Source organism: Pelophylax lessonae (assembly GCF_965119305.1).
Source record: "Pelophylax lessonae genome assembly, chromosome: 3".
In the NCBI taxonomy this organism is placed as follows: domain Eukaryota; kingdom Metazoa; phylum Chordata; class Amphibia; order Anura; family Ranidae; genus Pelophylax; species Pelophylax lessonae.
This window is the reverse complement of record NC_138770.1, coordinates 476431889-476450518: the sequence shown is the minus strand read 5'-3', so window position 1 is coordinate 476450518 and position 18630 is coordinate 476431889. Positions and strand designations below refer to the sequence as shown.

At 42.9% G+C, this 18630-nt stretch overlaps 1 protein-coding gene across 1 annotated transcript in view; it reads left to right on the top strand.

The window, feature by feature from the left end:
• Positions 1-6203: 6203 nt before the first annotated feature.
• Positions 6204-18630, top strand: part of LOC309550856 (protein unc-93 homolog A-like) — a gene marked incomplete at both ends in the record, with an annotated part of 436926 nt that continues 424499 nt past the window's right edge. Inside the window, one exon of the mRNA XM_082251218.1 lies at positions 6204-6293. Within this exon, the coding sequence (XP_082107344.1) occupies positions 6204-6293 (90 nt within the window). The remainder of the gene's footprint in view (positions 6294-18630) is intronic.

Here is an 18630-nt window from a genome sequence, read left to right as displayed (position 1 = left end):
AAGAAGAAAGTCCGCAAACAGTTTGCTGAAGACAAGCAGACTAAGGTCATGGATTACTAGAACCATGTTCTGTGGTCTGATGAGACCAATAAAAACGTGTTTGGTTTAGATGGTGTCAGGCGTGTGTGGTGGCAACCAGGTGAGGAGTACAAAGACAAGTGTGTCTTGCCTACAGTCAACAGTGGTGGTGGGATTGTCATGGTCTGGGGTTGCAGGAGTGCTGCTGTCACTGGGGAGTTACAGTTCATTGAGGGAAAAATGAATGCCAACATGTACTGTGACATACTGAAGCAGAGCATGATCCCCTCCCTTCGGAGACTGGGACGCAGGGCAGTATTCCAACATGATAACGACCCAAAACAGACCTCCAAGACAACCACTGCCTTGCTAAAGAAGCTGAGGGTAAAGGTCATGGATTGGTCAAGCATTTATCCAGACCTAAACCGTATTGAGTATCTGTGGGGCATCCTCAAACGGAAGGTGGAGGAGCGCAAGGTGTCTCTAACATCCACCAGGTCTGTTATGTCTTCATGGAGGAGTGGATGAGGACTCCAGTGGTAACCTGTGAAGTTCTGGTGAACTCCATGCCCAAGAGTGTTAAGGCAGTGCTGGAAAATAATGGTGGCCACACAAAATATTGAAATTTTTGGCCCAATTTCGAAATTTTAGTGATGTACTCACTTTGGTTGCCAGCGGTTTATACAATAATGGCTGGGTGTTGAGTTATTTGGAGGAAACAGAAAATTCTCACTGTTAAACAAGCTGTACACTCACTACTTTACATTGTAGCAAAGTGTAATTTCTTCAGTGTTGTCACATGAAAAGATGTAATAAAATATTTACAAAAATGTGAGGGGTGTACTTACTTTTGTGAGATACTGTATAAATCACCAAACGATCATCGGACTGCATACCACATCATTCGGTTTTTAGAAGCTGTGTGACCTCCTGGACTGAACTCCTCCCTCCTATACGTGTATCACCATTGGATTGACTTCTTCAGTAGGAGGGATCATTATACCATGCCAGTTCCGAAGCCAAGGTGCGAAACTAAACTGCATATTGACCAACAGCCATGTTTCCTTGACAAAGTCGAAGAAGAGCTCCAGAAGTGGATGAGGCCTTGCCAGGCACATCAAAGGTGTTACAGAAAAGCTTGCAGGAAGGCAGAGAAACTGGAAACAGTAGGATCTTGACAATCCCACAGTGGCGAGGCCCAAGGCAGAGCCTGTCCAAAAAGGAGTAAAATTATGTATGCCACCTTGGAACGATCAGTAGGAAAATAATGGCCCGCTAGCTCGAAGTAGATTGAGCACTGATTTATGTAGCACTGACAAGCTTTAGGATCATCAGAGAAGTGAGGCAGCTGGAGTTTTGAAGGACTGACCTCCGCTGGAGTGGAGTGGCAGGGGCTGACACGGAAGGTGAGGAAGTGGGCACAACCTGCAGCTGATCCAAATGGGAGGAAAGTTCCTGCAGACACTGCATAATCCGTTCTTGATAAGCCTGCTGGATGTCAACTCTTCTGAAGTTGATTCAGAAGAGGCTGAAGTGTCTCAGCGGAGCTCATGGTCTGAGCAAATTTTCAGGACTCTGTGGTGGTGAGCCCTTGTAGATCGCCAGCTCAGGGTTCCCCGGGGCCCAGAGTTGAAGCCACAGTCTGCTTCTTCACCAGAGCCCCTGATGGTGGGAATGGACTTGCAGCAAGCTGGAACCGGGTCCTGGCCTAAGGATGCGGAGACCACTCGTGTGTGCAGAGTACAAGCAGCAGACAAAAGGAAATCCAGGAGACAAGCCGAGGTCAGGATGGGTAGCGAAAAAGTACAGACAGTAAACTAAGCCGGGGTCGGTACATGGGTAGTCAGATACAGTATAGAAATGTGGTATGCAAACGGGAGCTCAGAGAACTGTGAAGTTGCTCAGTCATTAGAAGGACAGAGAGGGCAATCTGTCACAAAGACCGTGGGCACCGAACAGTCTGTTGTTTACCGGGCGCTCGGGTTCGGCACATCGCGGATCGGGTGGACAGATTACTGGGTGGGGCTGGGGAAGACCCAGCTGTCATGGTACATGTGGGTACCAATGACATAGGCAGAGGAAGATAGAGAGTCCTAAAGGATTTCTGGGACTTCGGCGCTAAGTTGAGGAGTAGGACCTCCAAGGTAGTATTTTCAGAAATACTACCTGTACCTCGAGCCACACCAGAGAGGCAGCGGAGGATTAGGGAAGTTAACAAGTGGCTGAGGAGCTGGTGTAGTAAGGAGGGTTTTGGGTTCCTGGAGAACTGGGCCGACTTCTCAGTCAGCCACCGGCTCTTTAGTAGGGATGGATTGCACCTAAATGGGGAGGGTGAAGCCGTACTGGGTGAGAGGATGGCCACAAAGTTAGAGGGGCTTTTAAACTAGGTGATGGGGGGGGGGAGGGTTCAGATGTAGAATTAGCCAGTGGAAAGCAAGATTTACAGGGCAGAAATGGGGCATTAGCGGTAGGGTGTTCGGAGCTCCTAAACCCAGGGTAGGTATGGGGAAAAATCAAGAGAGCAGCCTAAAAACATCAAATGAGGATATATGTAACCAGTCAAAATGACGAGGTTTGTATACCAATACCAGAAGCCTGGCTAACAAGATGGGAAAGCTGGAGCTACTGATGTTTGAGGAGGACTTATATTTTGTGGGGATAACAGAAACATGAAAGCAAGCTACTCACTAGGGGGGAAACCTCTGGGTGAATCTAAGATGGAAAAGGACCAATCCTGTTTAATGTATTCATAAATGATCTAGAGGAGGGGATATCGAGTAAAATCTCAGTATTTGCGGATGATACTAAACTAAGCATGCCAATATCTTCTGGGCAGGATGTGGAAACCTTACAAGCGGACCTGAACAAAATAATAGGGTAGGCAACTACATGGCAGATGAGGTTTAATGTTGAAAAATGTAAAGTAATGCACTTGGGTGCCAGAAACCAGAAAGCAAGCTACTCATTAGGGGGGGAACCTCTGGGTGAGTCTAGGATGGAAAAGGACCTGGGGGTACTGGTAGACAACAGGCTTGGCAGTGGCATGCAATGCCAAGCCACTGCAAGCAAAGCCAACAGAATACTGGGATGTATAAAAAAGGGGATTCACTCCAGAAATAAAGAGATTATTCTCCCACTCTACAAGACTCTGGTCCGGCCACATCTGGAGTATGCTGTCCAGTTCTGGGCACCGGTCCTCAGGAAGAATGTGCTGGAACTGGAGAAAGTCCAGAGAAGGGCAACAAAAATAAATAGGGGAATGGAGGACATCAGCTATAAGGAAAGACTACAAGCACTGAACCTATTCTCTCTGGAGGAGAGACGATTGAGGGGGGATATGATATCAATGTACAAATACTGTACTGGCAACCCTAGCATATGGAAAAACCTATTCAGAGAAAGGGAATACAATAAGACACGTGGCCACTCACTAAAACTAGAGGAAAGGCGGTTTAACCTTAAAATACGCAGGGGGTTCTTCACTGTAAGAGCAGTAAGGATGTGGAATTCTCGTCCGCAAGCAGTCATATCAGCAGGGAGCATTGATAGTTTCAAAAAACTATTAGATGGGCACCTTAAAGACCACAACATACAGGGGTATACAATGTACGGTTAACAGCAAACACACACAGACATCATAGGTTGAACTGGATGGACTGATGTCTTTTTTCAACCTCACTAACTATGTAACTATGTAACATATATCCCGTGAGTGTGTTTTTTTTTTTTTTTACAAGGGAATGAATGGATTGACACTGGAAAGCACGAGCACTGGGAAAGCTTTACAGTATTGTGTAAGGAAGCACTAGAGACTTTGCACTGAAAATTAGGATTCATTGCACCAAGAACTAATTGGACCATATAGACTAATTTTGGAGCACACAAATGACACAAGATTTTGCAGTTCACTTTACCATTGCATATATGATTTGAAGTGAATTTAGAGATATATTACTTTTTTATATATTGTACAGTTAATTTAGAGATACAGTATATCATTTTATTACAGCGTAAAGTATATATTGTACAGTCAATTAAGAGAGATAGCACTTTTTGTTATTGTATGCACATTGCACAGCGAACTTGGAGACTAATAGTTTGGTGCACAGCTGCTAGGTTAGACAATTTAGGCATCTCCATAAACCAGAAGCAACCAACGAGTATCTACCTTTTAATCTTACAATTTTTCAAATTGTAAATTAATATTGATAAATTCTTCAATACCAATACCATTAAGCATTCCTCAAACTGTTCAGGTACATCTTTTGAAATTGTTTTATATGCATGATTATTATATTGCGCCCCTCCCCCCCCTTTTTTTTTTAGAGGGCTTGATTATAAGATCCTCATTCTTTAAAATGATATAAAAACCAAAAATGTATTTTATTGCAGCTTACCAATCTTTAAAGCGGTAGTATCCCGCTTTTTGACACTTTTACCTACAGGTAAGCCTATAATAAGGCTTACCTGTAGGTATAATTAATATCTCCTAAACCGACACGGTTTAGGAGATATTTGCAGTGCATGCAGCCGCTCACGCGAGCGGCGCATGCGCTCTGAAGGTCCGGGGGGACCTTCAGTTTTCCTAGCCGGCAGCTTGCCGGAAAATCACTCCCGCGCGCATGCGCGGGAGTGACGTCATCGCGGCTCCGGCCAATCACAGAGCCGGAGCCGCCGAACCCGGAAGAGACTCTTCCGGATCATGGCGGCGCCCGCAGCGATGTCCGGGGGTCCGCGTCGGGGCTTCGTTCTAAGGTAAGTAATGCATAATGAGCTAGTATGCGATGCATACTAGCTGATTATGGCTTTGTCTTGCAGGTTTTTTTTTTTTTTCATTTTCGGGTTTACAACCGCTTTAAATGAGTTTTCTTTTTCTTTGGCTTTTTTCCCTCTGTTTTCACCTGGTGATCTGACCAGGAACATCTCTGAATAATAGAGCACAGGATACACAGCAGACACCAGCATTTGCAGTCTGGGGGCAGGAGAGTGGTAAATGTATTAGCAGACTTAAATACACTAAACAAATTGAAGCCAAACTCCAGCTCAAACTTTATAATCAGTTACAGCAAACAGTTTTTTTTTCTTTTGGGATAAAGGTTTTTGTAACGGAACCGCAACCCACACTGTATTTGTGGGCTTCCGTCAGTATACTATTTACTACCAGTCGTGAACATAGTTATCAGATTTTCTCAGCCGCCCCATACAAAGCTAGCCGACAACTTAGCTTGTACTGGAATCTTCTCCTTTATTGAACAGTTTCACACACAATTTATACACACATGAGCACATCCCCCTCCTGATCCTGATCAAATTACCCTATGCATATGAAATTGTATGCAGAAATATAATTAACATATGTAAGGAAGAACCAACACAAACAGTATACTATTTCCACTCAGCAACTAATAGATGACAGTGATTTAATCAACCTCAGCCAATTAACTAGCAGACTTTCTGTCCTCAAGCTCCTGCAATACAATACACATTATCATAAGTGTAACACTGAGAACCCACCGTAACCAATAGGTAAGCATATCAGCATAATTTACAATGTGTGGAAGACAGGTGATTGAGCTGATGATATTCGCATCTGCTAGGAGTCTGACTGTGTGAAACATTATTGGCAATAGGCAGCTAGGCCTAGAGTTCCAGAGTTTTCATATATTCTTTGAGAGATATTGTTGACAAATATTACTGTCCGATTTGAGTAATTGAGTACCGTCACATTTTTGTATTATTAAATAAAAGCTGATCATTTTAATCACCCCTGCCAGTGTTAAGAGGTTTGTCTTATCCATGTACACTGCTCGAGAGCTTGTGCCTCTGAAAAACAGACTTGCTTGCTGGATCACCTGATGAAAATAGATAAAAGAAAGACTAAATAAGAAAATTAATTCAGCCATCACATCATGTTTGTAATCTCTTAACCAGTTTGTCTCTATGTTATTGCTTTAACCATGTTTGTAATCTCTTAAACAGTTTGTCTCTATGTTCAATAGATTTTTCTTATTTCCCTTACTTTCAAAACTTTCAAAACTTTCCAGATGAACCTGGAGTAGCTGGATGATTTTGAATTTTAATATAGCTTTTGTGTAATATAAATGTATAAATGCTAATTGTTTTAACATTTAACATTTCACAGTGTGCTCATACACTTGTTGCTGCAGAAAAGAAGGAGACCCAGAATGGAGGTTTCTCATCTGAAAAACATGCTTGTTTTATCATTTGGAATCTTACTTTTATACACTGCTTATATGGGACTTCAGACTCTTCAGGTAATTCACTTAAAAGTATGCTAGATATAAGACCTTGGAACATACACTCTTTTGATACCTATTTATCTCTACACTCTTTTTTGGTCTCTCTCTATATTTGTAATTTCTCTCTACTCTGGCCCAATGTTGCATGCCTCCCATTCACAGATAATTGGATATCTACACAGGAAATCACAGTATTTACCATTTTCAAATTAAAGTTACACTTTGCAATTAAATGGGCAAAGTACCTATCAAGAATACTTATGGGCAATAAAACTGTTTAGATTAAGGGTGCCCTAATCACACACAAAATCACTTTAAGGAGCCAACCATTACTTAAATATATCCAAAGCTAAACTGTTTTTCTATTTTGTACAGCAGACTGGTAAGCTCATAACTCTAATTTTGATCTCTGTTTCTGTAAAGAACACTAAGGAAAAATGGAAGCGCTCTAAGGGCATATTACTGTATCTAATGGCATTATCCAGTAATATTCAATAGACAGCACAAATAAAAGAACTCAAGGTAAACCTGGGTGGCTAAACTCTAGAGTAAAAATGCATATACAGTATCTCACAAAAGTGAGTACACCCTTCACATTTTTGTAAATATTTTATTATATCTTTTCATGTGACATCACTGAAGAAATTACACTTTGCTACAATGTAAAGTAGTGAGTATACAGCTTGTATAATAGTGTAAATTTGCTGTCCCCTCAAAATAACTCAACACACAGCCATTAATATCTAAACCACTGGCAACAAAAGTGAGTACACCCCTAAGTGGAAATGTCCAAATTGGGCCCTAAGTGGAAATGTCCAAATTGGGCCCAAAGTGTCAATAGTTTGTGTGGCCAGCATTATTTTCCAGCACTGCCTTAATCCTTCTGGGCATGGAGTTCACCAGAACTTCACAGGTTGCCACTGGAGTCCTCTTCCACTCCTCCATGATGACATCACGAAGCTGGTGGAGGTTAGAGACCTTGCACTCCTCTACCTTCTGCTTGAGGATGCCCCATAGATGCTCAAAAAGGTTAAGGTCTGGAGACATGCTTTGCTAGTCCACCACCTTTACCCTCAGCTTCTTTAGCAAGGCAGTGGTCATCTTGGAGGTGTGTTTGGGGTGGTTATCATGTTGGAATACTGCCCTGCAGCTCAGTCTCTATAGGGAAGGGATCATGCTCTGCTTCAGTATGTCACAGTACATGTTGGCATTCATGGTTCCCTCAATGAACTGTAGCTCCCCAGTCCCAGCAGCACTCATGCAGCCCCAGACCATAACACCCCACCACCATGCTTGACTGTAGGCAAGGCACACTTGTCTTTGTACTCCTGACCTGGTTGCCGCCACACACGCTTGACACCATCTGAACCAAATAAGTTTATCTTGGTCTCATCAGACCACAGGACATGGTTCCAGTAATCCATGTCCTTAGTCTGCTTGTCTTCAGCAAACTGTTTGCCAGTTTTCTTGTGCATCATCTTTACAAGAGGCTTTCTTCTAGGACGACAGCCATGCAGACCAATTTGATGCAGTGTGCAGCATGTATGGTCTGAGCATTGACAGACTGACCCCCCCACCCCTTTAACCTCTGCAGCAATACAGGCAGCACTCATACGTCAATTTCCCAAAGGCAACCTCTGGATATGATGCAGAGCATGTGCACTCAACTTCTTTGGTGGATGATGGCAAGGCCTGTTCTGAGTGGAACATGTCCGTTAAACCGCTGTATGGTCTTGGCCACCGTGCTGCAGCTCAGTTTCAGGGTCTTGGCAAGCTTCTTATAGCCCAGGCCATCTTTATGTAGAGCAACAATTCTTCTTTCAGATCCTTAGCGAGTTCTTTGCCATGAGGTGCCAGGTTGAACTTCCAGTGACCTGTATTAGAGAGTGAAAGTGATAACACCAAATTTAACACATCTGCTCCCCATTCACACCTGAGACCCTGTAACACTAACGAGTCACATGACACCGGGGAGGGAAAATGGCTAATTGGGCCTAATTTGGACATTTTCACTTAGGGGTGTACTCACTTTTGTTGCCAGCAGTTTTTACATTAATGGCTGTGTGTTGAGTTATTTTAGGGGACAGGAAATTTACACTGTTATACAAGCTGTATATTCGTTACTTTACATTGTAGCAAAGTGTCATTTCTTCAGTGTTGTCACATGAAAAGATATACTAAAATATTTACAAAAACTGTGAGGGGTGTACTCACTTTTGTGAGATACTGTATATAAGAAAAAAACTGTTATTTAAAAAGTCTTAGGCAGAGGGGTTCACTGTCAGCATTCAAACACTACATAGAATGCAATAAGAAATATACGAGCACAGTCAGGGTAGCTAAAATAAACCAAAAGGGAGAGGACTAAAAACGTTCCCCCACATTTTTAAAATATATATAGCAAAAAAGGTGAGTTCAAAGCAATTTGGCCCCATAAAAGATAATCAGGGGGAGTTGGCTGCAAATGACAGGCAGTAAGTCTTCATCTGGAATATGCAGATCCGTCTTGGGCATTAGTTCATAAAAACGACTAGGGATGGACCGAACGACCCACTGTTCCGTTCGCACTAGAACTTTCCAACATCACAAAAGTTCGAAACTGAATAAGGAACCCCATTGAAGTCTATTAGACTCGAAATGTACAATTCAAAAGTGCCCATTTTGAATCCTTGTAATTGGGCATACAATGTAATTTTTAAATGAGCAGTGATTTACCAATGCTTAATGTGAAAGCATTAAAATGAGAAATAACAATGAAAAAGGAAAATTTTCTTTCAATATAGTGCCTTATTATTAAAAATAATTGCATTTATAAAGGCAAAAGTGACATTTTCCCTGCAAACTTTTTTTTATTTTGTGAACAACGGCTTGGGGAGCCTGTATGATGAGGCCACAGTGTAGTGCACTGGGAACAAGACTATAAATGTTTTGGATAAATTCTGGTGTCTCTTTTACAGACATTGGATAGAAGAAAAAGGTGCAGAAAAATTTGTCTTTGGGTGTCAAAGACCGTCTTTCACACCGTAACCCTATAGAGGTACTCCTTATGACAGCAGTAATTAGCCTTGCTGTCAAAAATTTAAATGATATGCACCTGTCAAACAGGTGCAGAAAAATTGGTCTTTTGATGTCTGTGGTACCTTCTCACTGTAACCCTATAGAGGTACTCTTGATGAAAGCGAGAATTGGCCTTGCTGTCAAACATTGCAATGATATGCACCTGTCAAACAGGTGCTGAAAAATTGGTCTTTGGATGTCTGTGGCGCCTTCACACCGTAACCCCATAGAGCTACTCTTGATGAAAGCAAAAATTGACCTTGCTGTCAAACATGTGTGGAAAATATGGTCTTTGGGTGTTAATTGTGGCCATGAAACCTTCAACATAAAAAATTTGACAAGATAAAACAAACACACACAACACTAGTCAGCCTAGAAGTCATGCAGAGATTCCAAATTGCAAAAAAACGTAATCACTGACATCAGCATCAGGGGCTTCATAGCTGCTGGTAATCCAGGACTGATTCATTTTTATAAATTTCAGATGGTCCATGGAGTCTGTGGACAGACGCATTCTATTATCAGTAACAAAACCTTGGAAAGCATGCCGGATGCAGGGCAGCCCAGCAGCTCAGTTGCATACTGGGCAAGTACTGGCCAGTGGTCTATTCTCATGACCCAGTGAATTATAAACTGGAATGCTCTCCATCTCAGTTTTTGCCTAATACACTATATGATGCAGATGCTGCCAATGGGATGTGGAAGCTGAAAGCCCTGGGCAGCGAGGACTAAAAAAATTGTGGAATGCATCACTTCAGCGGCCCTCTTCTCCACTGCTCCTCTCTTGACCAATAGAAGCCTCAAAACTATGTTTTCCATGACACTGTAACCTACCAGAGTCGGTAAAAGCATTAGATAAACTCCTCTTTAGAGTGTCCTCAAGAGATTTTGTTTTCTGCACCCCCTGTGGGAATGGGATGAGTTCCCACAGGGGGTGCAGAAAACTAGCGGTGGTCAAGGAGGGTTGCCAACCAATAGTGATCCTTCTCCTTGATTCCATGTATTCTTGGGTCCTTTCACAGGCTTTGAAGCATGAGGGAGCTCATGTACTGCAAGTTTGTAGAGGCATGAGAAGTTAGACTCCTCAGGTCACTGAGGATTACAATATCTAGAAATGCCTCCTCCCAGTCACGTACTACTCCCAAGGGTTCTGGGGATGGTAAACCATCTGTTGAGGGTTGACGTATGTCTTAATCTGCTTTAATGCCTCCAAAACTGCCAGAATCCTCCTCCTTCCTCTCTTCTTGTGTGTTCTGTGGTGTAGGAAGAATGGTATCTGCATGACTTGTCCTTAAGAGGAAAGGAAGTCCTCTTCCTCGAATATCCTGTCCATAATGCCACGCAGAATCTGCTCCAGCAGGAACACAATAGGGATTGTGTCACTGATGCATGCATTGTCACGGCTCACCATTCTTGTGGCCTCCTCAAATGGGGACAGTACATTGCATGCATCCTTTATCTGCAGCCTTTGGCGTGGGGAAAAAAGCCAAGCTGGCCAGAGTCTGCCGTTATGCCATACTCGCACAGGTACTCATTGACAGCCCTCTGCTGCATGTGCAGCTGCTGCAGCATTGCCAAAGTCGAGTTCCACCTGGTGGACTTGTCACAAATCAGGCTGTTTACAGGCAGGTGGAATTCCCACTAAATTTCAGCCAACTGAGCACTGGCTGTGTATGACCACCTGAAATGGCTACAGACTCTTTTGGCCTGGTTTAGCAGATCTTCCAATCATGGGTACCTATTTAGGAAATGCTGCACCACCAAACTGAGGACATGTGCCAGGCATGGCACATGTGTCAACTTTCCCTAAGGGCAGACAGGAGGTTTGTGCCATCACACACCACCACTCCTGGCTCCAGCTGGCATTGCGTGAACCACCTCTGGGCCTGCCCCTGCAGAGCTTCAAGAATCTCTGATCCAGTGTGGTTCCTGTCCCCTAGACATACCAACTGAAGCACTGCATGGCACCTTTTAGCCTGACTCATTGAATGACCTCTTGAACACTTAGGGGGTGCTTGTGGTTCGTAAGACGATTCAGCAGAGAAGGGCATGGAGGAGGAGGAGGTGGAGGAGGTGGTAAAGCTGACAAATCTCCCATTATCAAAACTAGCTGTATGGAGATGTGGCGGCACAACAAGCTGCAGCGCTGAGCCCTGTCCTGCATCCTTCCAAATTGCAACCAGATTTACCCAGTGTGCTGTGAATGATATATAGTATCCCTGACCATGCTTACTGGACCACGTGTCAGCAGTAACATGGACTTTGCAGCTGACTGCCTTGCCCAATGATGCCACAACATTGCCTTCCACATGATGGTACAGAGCTGGAATGGCCTTACATGAAAAGAAATACCAACTAGGAACCTGCCATTGTGTTACAGCACATTCTCCAAATTCACGGGAGGGGTCAGAATCCACCAGACGGAAAGGCAGAAGTTGTAAAGCCAGCAGCTTTGACAAGCTTGCATTTAGGCGCTGGGCATGTGGTTGGCAGTGACTGTATTTTTTTTCGCTGCAGCAGATGGGGTAGAGAAATTTGCCAGCTATATTCTAAAGCTGAAAGTGTGCTAATGGCAGATGTGCTGTAAGAACCTGGGACACCCTGCACTATACCTCCTCCATCCCCATTAGCAGTGGAGACAACCTGGCAATATGCTGTGGCTGGGGGAACATGACTGCTAATTTGTATACCAGTGTTCTCCCCTCTTCCTCAACCTCAGAACCAACATCTGAATCAAGTAATGGCTTTGCATCGTCAAGGAGCAAGTGGCTGATGCTCTGTTCAAATAACTTAGCTGACTCCTCCATGCCTGATGCTGGGGCTATGGCAGGAATTGCTGTGACAAACAAACAAAGAGCTGGGGGGGCACACCCTGAACATGCATTTCTAAAGCTGGTGCAGTTATGAACCAAGCAACATGCATATTTACAGAGAATAGCGCACACATGCAAAAGAAATGACTATCAAATATAATATAGGCAAAAAAATGGGGATTTGGTCCCACCATATGGCCATATCATGCTCAAGCCCCCCACTACGTCAAAGTACCCCATTGTCAGTGGGTCCTACACTATCCACAAAAAGAAGGATGAATCCAACCTCTCACCATTGGAGATGCTTACTCCTTACTGGGAGAGATGTGCAACTGCATTATAAGGGACCTTCTTTTTATATTTGATAGTCATTTCTTTTGCATGTGTGCGCTATTCTCTGTAAATATGCAGGAATTGCTGTGGACAAGGAGGCAGCTGCAGTGGACTGCGCACTAGTCTCTGCTAGGGTGACGGAGGATTAGGAGGATGAGGATGGTTTAGTAAGCCAGTCCACCACCTCCTCTGCATGCTGTGGCTGGATAGCATGGGCAACATCACTAAACAGAGGAAATGATGCCCTGCCTGAGGATTGACCACGTCCACCTTTGCCTGTGGACACATACGCTGCTGGCCCCCTCACAGTGCCATGGGAAGGTTTGCCTCTCCTTGTTGGCCTCCCAGACATGATGGGGGGGGGGGGGGGGGGGGTGCTTTTTAACAAAATGTAATAAAGATATGGGAATGTGTACATGGATGCACTTTAATCACTGAAAAATGGTGTTTGGTGCACTTTAACCTGAGTACTCACTACACAGACACACTCCGCCGACACACTACAATATACTGGAGTAAAACTGCAGCAACGCAATAAACTGCACTAACGCACAGAAATATACTGCGTTAAATGTGCACTAACACAAAGAAATATACTGCGTTAAACATGCACTAACGCGCAGAAGTATACTGCGTTAAACGTGCAGTAACACACAGAAATATACTGCGTTAAACATGCAGTGACGCACAAAAATTGACTGCGTTAAACGATCATTAATCTGCTATTAAAAAGGGTGCTGCGCTCCCAAATGCTCTTGTGCTAGTATCCCTTTTAATCTGTTTCCATAGCAATTTACAGAATCAGCATATCATGTCAAACCATATATAACATTAACCACTTAAGCCCCGTAAGATTTTACCCCCTTCCTAACCAGGGCCTATTTTGCGATTCGGCACTGCGTGACTTTAACGGACAATTGCGCGGGCGTGCAATGCTGTACCTAAAAGAATGTGACATCCTTTTTTTTCCCACAAACAGAGCTTTCTTTTGGTGGTATTTGATCACCTGTGCGATTTTTTGATCATGCGCTATAAACAAAACAATGGCGTCAATTTTGCAAAAATAACAATATTTTTCACATTTTTTTATATGAAATAACAATATTTTTCACATTTTTTTATATGAAATTCCCCATCAAAATTTTTTAACATTTTAGGCCAATTTGTTTTATACTACATATGTTTGGTAAAAAAAATCACAAAAAACGTCTTTTGATTGGTTTGCGCAAAAGTTATTGCGTTTACTAACAAAGGGAAAGATTTTTGTCATTTTTGTTGTTTTTTTTAACGCATAATGGTGGCGATCTGCGATTTTTTTGCGGTACTGCGACATTGCGGCGGACAGATCGGACCCTTGACTGACATTTTTGACACTTTTGGGGTTACCAGTGATATTACTACAGTAATCAGTGCTATAAATATGCACTGTTACTGTAAAATTACACTGGCAGTGAAGGGGTTAATTTTTTTTTTGAGAGAGAGAGGGGTTATGTGTGTCCCTAGGGGCGTGATTATAACTGTGATTGGCTGTGGCTTGAGGCGTAGGAACAGTGATCAACGGTCCTACATAGTAGAACCGTATGATCACTATTCCTACACAGGGGAGAATGACTAATGGCTAATGTAAACAAGCCACCTGCCTTTCTCCCTCTCCACCGACGATCGCAAGTGACCGGCGGACGATCGGGTCCGCCGGTCACATGCGCGGGGGGGTCCGTGACCGCGTGGGAGCGCGCCTCCAGCGGCGCGCGCTCACTCCCGAGACCCTCACAGGCAAAGCGACGTAGGTCTAAATATACTGTGGGCAGTCGGCAAGCAGTTAACAAAACAAACAACGCATCAGTCCATCAAGTGTCCTTTGGTATGAATTTGCTTGCATATGCTCAATCTTTCATAAAAAACAGGCTTGTGTTCACATATCCAAAAGACTGCTTCCTTAATTAGTGTTCACCACTATGTGCTTTAATCAACCACATACATTAGTGATAATCCCCTCATCCGATGTGCCCTCACCTGGGGGTTAAGGTCAACCAATGGTCTATATGCGCTTTTGTCCCTCTCTGGGGATCTGTTTTGTGCTGTTTCACTCCTTTGATCGCAATCTTGAGTTTAGAATCCTCCTTCTCTTACATTTATCTCCAAACGGCCAAATCATAAAGAGAGAAATCTGGACATAGTTCTTTATCTTTTAAAACAACCTGTTTATTAAACACTAAATAGAAAAACACTCACATTTTCCTGGTGCTTGGAGGGAGCCAAACTGTAAAAAGCATTCAGTCCTCACAGTACGGGTATAAAACAATCAGACAATATTACCATGGTATGCTCACAATGCGCGCCTCAGGGTGACCCTGAGGAAGCCACATGACCCTGTGGCATAACACGTAGGGGTGACTCCAGTGTAGATCATCCAATTGTGGCTAGGTGAAAGCAATGAACAATCCAAGTGATAAAGAAATAGAAAATACAAAATAAAAACACTGAAGGTGTAGATAAACACTAAGTGTATATTGTGACACAAATAAATATATTGATATATTGTTGTGTATATAGGATGAGTGCAGCTTCGTTTTTTTATTGTTTTAATAGCTATTCAGTGTTTTGGCAAGGCTGAACTAGGAGCTGCAGCTTTTCCTTATTGTTTGCTATCTCTGTATTCTCATCTTGTTCCTGTTGTGATAGTGCAGGGGTTTTCACATACCTGACTATTTGCACATGGTTAGAGGAGGATCTACAAAAGGAGGGAAGGACAAACTAAGGGATTGCAATAAGATACTCCTGAATTCCATAACAACACAGAGGAATAGAAATTTGGTGAAAATTTGCACTGACATTAAAAGTATACAGGAGGAATTAGCCTGGTTCGTTGATATTCCGCCTTTAACACCTGGGATGGGAGAATCAATGAGCAGATGGTTACTTTTGAAACTGACATGATCACTAAGAAATCTGTCAAATTTGAAAGGGATAGGTTGGACTACCAAGAGGGGCGGGAATTAAGCTGGAAGAGGCAAACAGAAAGGGATGAGTCTAACAGGGGGAACCCTAGATGGGATAGCAACCCTGGACCCCATAGAGACGCCAGCCAGGGACATAACAGGGCCCAGAATAGAGGTTCCAATAAATGGAACTATTACCACAACAAGAAATCCAAGCATTATATTAATGACACGACTATCAGAGATGGTAATCACAATAGGAATGGGGGTCCCAATCCCTGGGTAGACAATGGGCCTAGTTTGGATAATAGGCTGAGAATGCCCACAGCTAGACCCTCCGGTGTCCAACCAGCATTTCAGCATTTAGGAAATCTGGGTACTCCCTCTGCACCCTCTACAAATAACGACAATGGTATTACATGTGGACAGGCCCGACTGGATGGAAGGGACATCCAAGATACGGGGGCAAGCCATAATGAAAGGAACAGACACCATCTGGATCCCTGCTCTAAAGGGGAAGGTGAACAGAATACCAGTTCCCCTTTTTTAGAGCCGGGGGCTTTGGGGGTTTTTTCACTCCAGCAGCCAAACTACGTCTCAGCTCACTCCCACAGAGGCAGCTAGTAGGAAAGAGGGAAGAAGGAGGAAGAGAGGAAAGAGAGGTGGTAAAAAAGTCCAAAAGAGGAAAAAAGTAGAGCAAGAACACTCCACCATCAAAATCTACAATCTATCTAGTTCTGTTTTCTCAGATACCGAGCTGAATCTATTGCGCAAGGGACTTAATTTTGCTCCCAGAAATCAGCCCAACATGTTTGAAATTTTTGTTGACCTCAATAATTACATTAGAATCCTTACATTAAAAAGATACTAGAACTAAAGAAAAATCACCTTTTAAGGTAATAACCAATCCTTGAGTAATTATCGTAAAACATATGAGTAATTGTATTAATGTTATACAAAATATGAAAAACTGTACAATTCAAAAAAAGGAAAATGAGACATTAAAAATACATGTGGCCATAAGTTACATCACTAGAACGTGGAGTGGCTGAGAATTCCAATGAATGGTCTGATGCGTTTCGGACTTTGGCCTTTTTCAGAGGTCAAATGGAGGTATATCTCAGACTAAGGGTACAAGAAGATACAAATCTTTAATATGTAGCTATAGATATATAATATAACATGTTATACACAGAGTTTTCATACATATAACAAAATATACAGAGTATCTGCTGTATTTAGGTATGTACCAATATAATACTTTGTGATGTAATAAAATCTGATAATATATACGTACCACTGATGCCAATCCATGGGATGTATATAGCCACTATTTTAAAAACAGACAGAAGGTGTTATGCATCCAAATGGACTGCTATAACTTTGACAAGGCCAGATAATATGGCTCAATCACAAGAAAAAAGAGAATAAATTGCCACGATTAAATGGGGAAAGAGATGACAAGCCGTCATTTCATGGCAAAGATAGCCGCCCTCTACCAATGGTTCCCACAAGGATCCCTGTGATCAGTCCCAAATGGGGTATCTGAAAAAGGGGCTAGAAGAGCAAGATGAGAAAAAATAAATATAGTACTCAAGGCAAAAATTGGCTGTGATGAAAATAATTTAAATGTATTGTATTAAGAAATACATACTATATAACATGTGTAAGTATATCACAGTCTTGATAGCATGTAAGCCTTGAAGTATAACTGGGGTGGCTGCTCTAATGGTCCTCTAAGGAGAGATGTAGTTTTAGGATTCCATAGCCCAAATTACTTAATTTGATGATACTGAGGGGAAATAGGGGTAAAAATAGGGGTAAAAGGTCGTTGAGCCAGGCAGTCAATAAGGTAAGTATAAAAATGTACAATAAGGACTCATAGGGCCTGACAGCCATAAATATTAAAAGACATACCAGTGAAAGAGTGATGGTATAACGGAAAATGTGGTAGTATATATAGAGAGAGCCATATCAATCCCATAGCAGAGTCTATAACCACCAAGTGAAAGGTATGAAAAATTGCAGAGCAGGGAGTGTAACAACCATGCTCTGCCCAAGTGTAGAACCCACAAAGTAGGTGGTCCCAAGATGCCCCAAAAGAAAGAAGAAAGTAAGAACATGATCGATGACCAAAAGAAACAAAGTAGATGTTGCCTGGGTCAATTACCTGCATGTGGGGTTAGATGGATTCCTATGGCAGTACGCATCTGAGTGTCGGGCGTCCGCCATATAAGGACGCCAGCGCATGCGCAGATGGCGGGACCAGGTCACTCCCGCACATGGTGTGGACCAATCGGGGTCCCCCGTGTCCGGAGCGCACGGCGCAGGCCACAGGGGAAGTGTGCGCCGCGAAGTGCGCTCCAGGCACGCCGATGCACAACGTCATCAGCCATCGGTATGCGTCGTGAGACGCCTCCTAGGACCGAGGAGGGGCGAACTGAACGCCCCTTTGTGCGCCTGGGGGAATGAACAGAAGGCAGGGGGGAGGATCACCTCGCCAGAGTGACATACAATTGTGCAGCAGATACTCTGTGTTACAGAGTACGGACACAGAGGAGAAAATGTAGTAACAACAAAAATCTAACAGCATTAATCGCCAATTACTGATGGTCATTGGCATGTATTAGATTATTATATTTGCCAACCTTGGATTGAAGGCATGTATCTTGGTATTTACTTAAATAATAATCAAGTCGAGAGATTTGAAAAGAATGCAGTACATAAAAAGAGAAGAAGGTATTGTGTTATGACATAATATTGATAACCTTATATTGCCAAGGAAGGGCATATAACTCACCTTAATTCCTTGACAAGAACCCTAGATTATTAGATAAAGAACAGTGACCAAGTGTTATTCAAAATGTATATCATATGTCAGATTGCCAAGATTGTTATGTCAAGTAACCAAATTACTGTAAGGCAGATCAAAAATCCACTTGTTAAGGTTAAACTCTAAGGCCCCATCGGCCACTGACCGACAGGGCAGACACCATCTGGATCCCTGCTCTAAAGGAGAAGATGAACAGAATACCAGTTCCCCTTTTTTTAGAGTAAAAATCTACAATCTATCTAGTTCTGTTTTCTCAGATACCGAGCTGAATCTATTGCGCAAGGGACTTAATTTTGCTCCCAGAAATCAGCCCAACATGTTTGAAATTTTTGTTGACCTCAATAATTACATTAGAGTCCTTACTTCAAAAAGATACT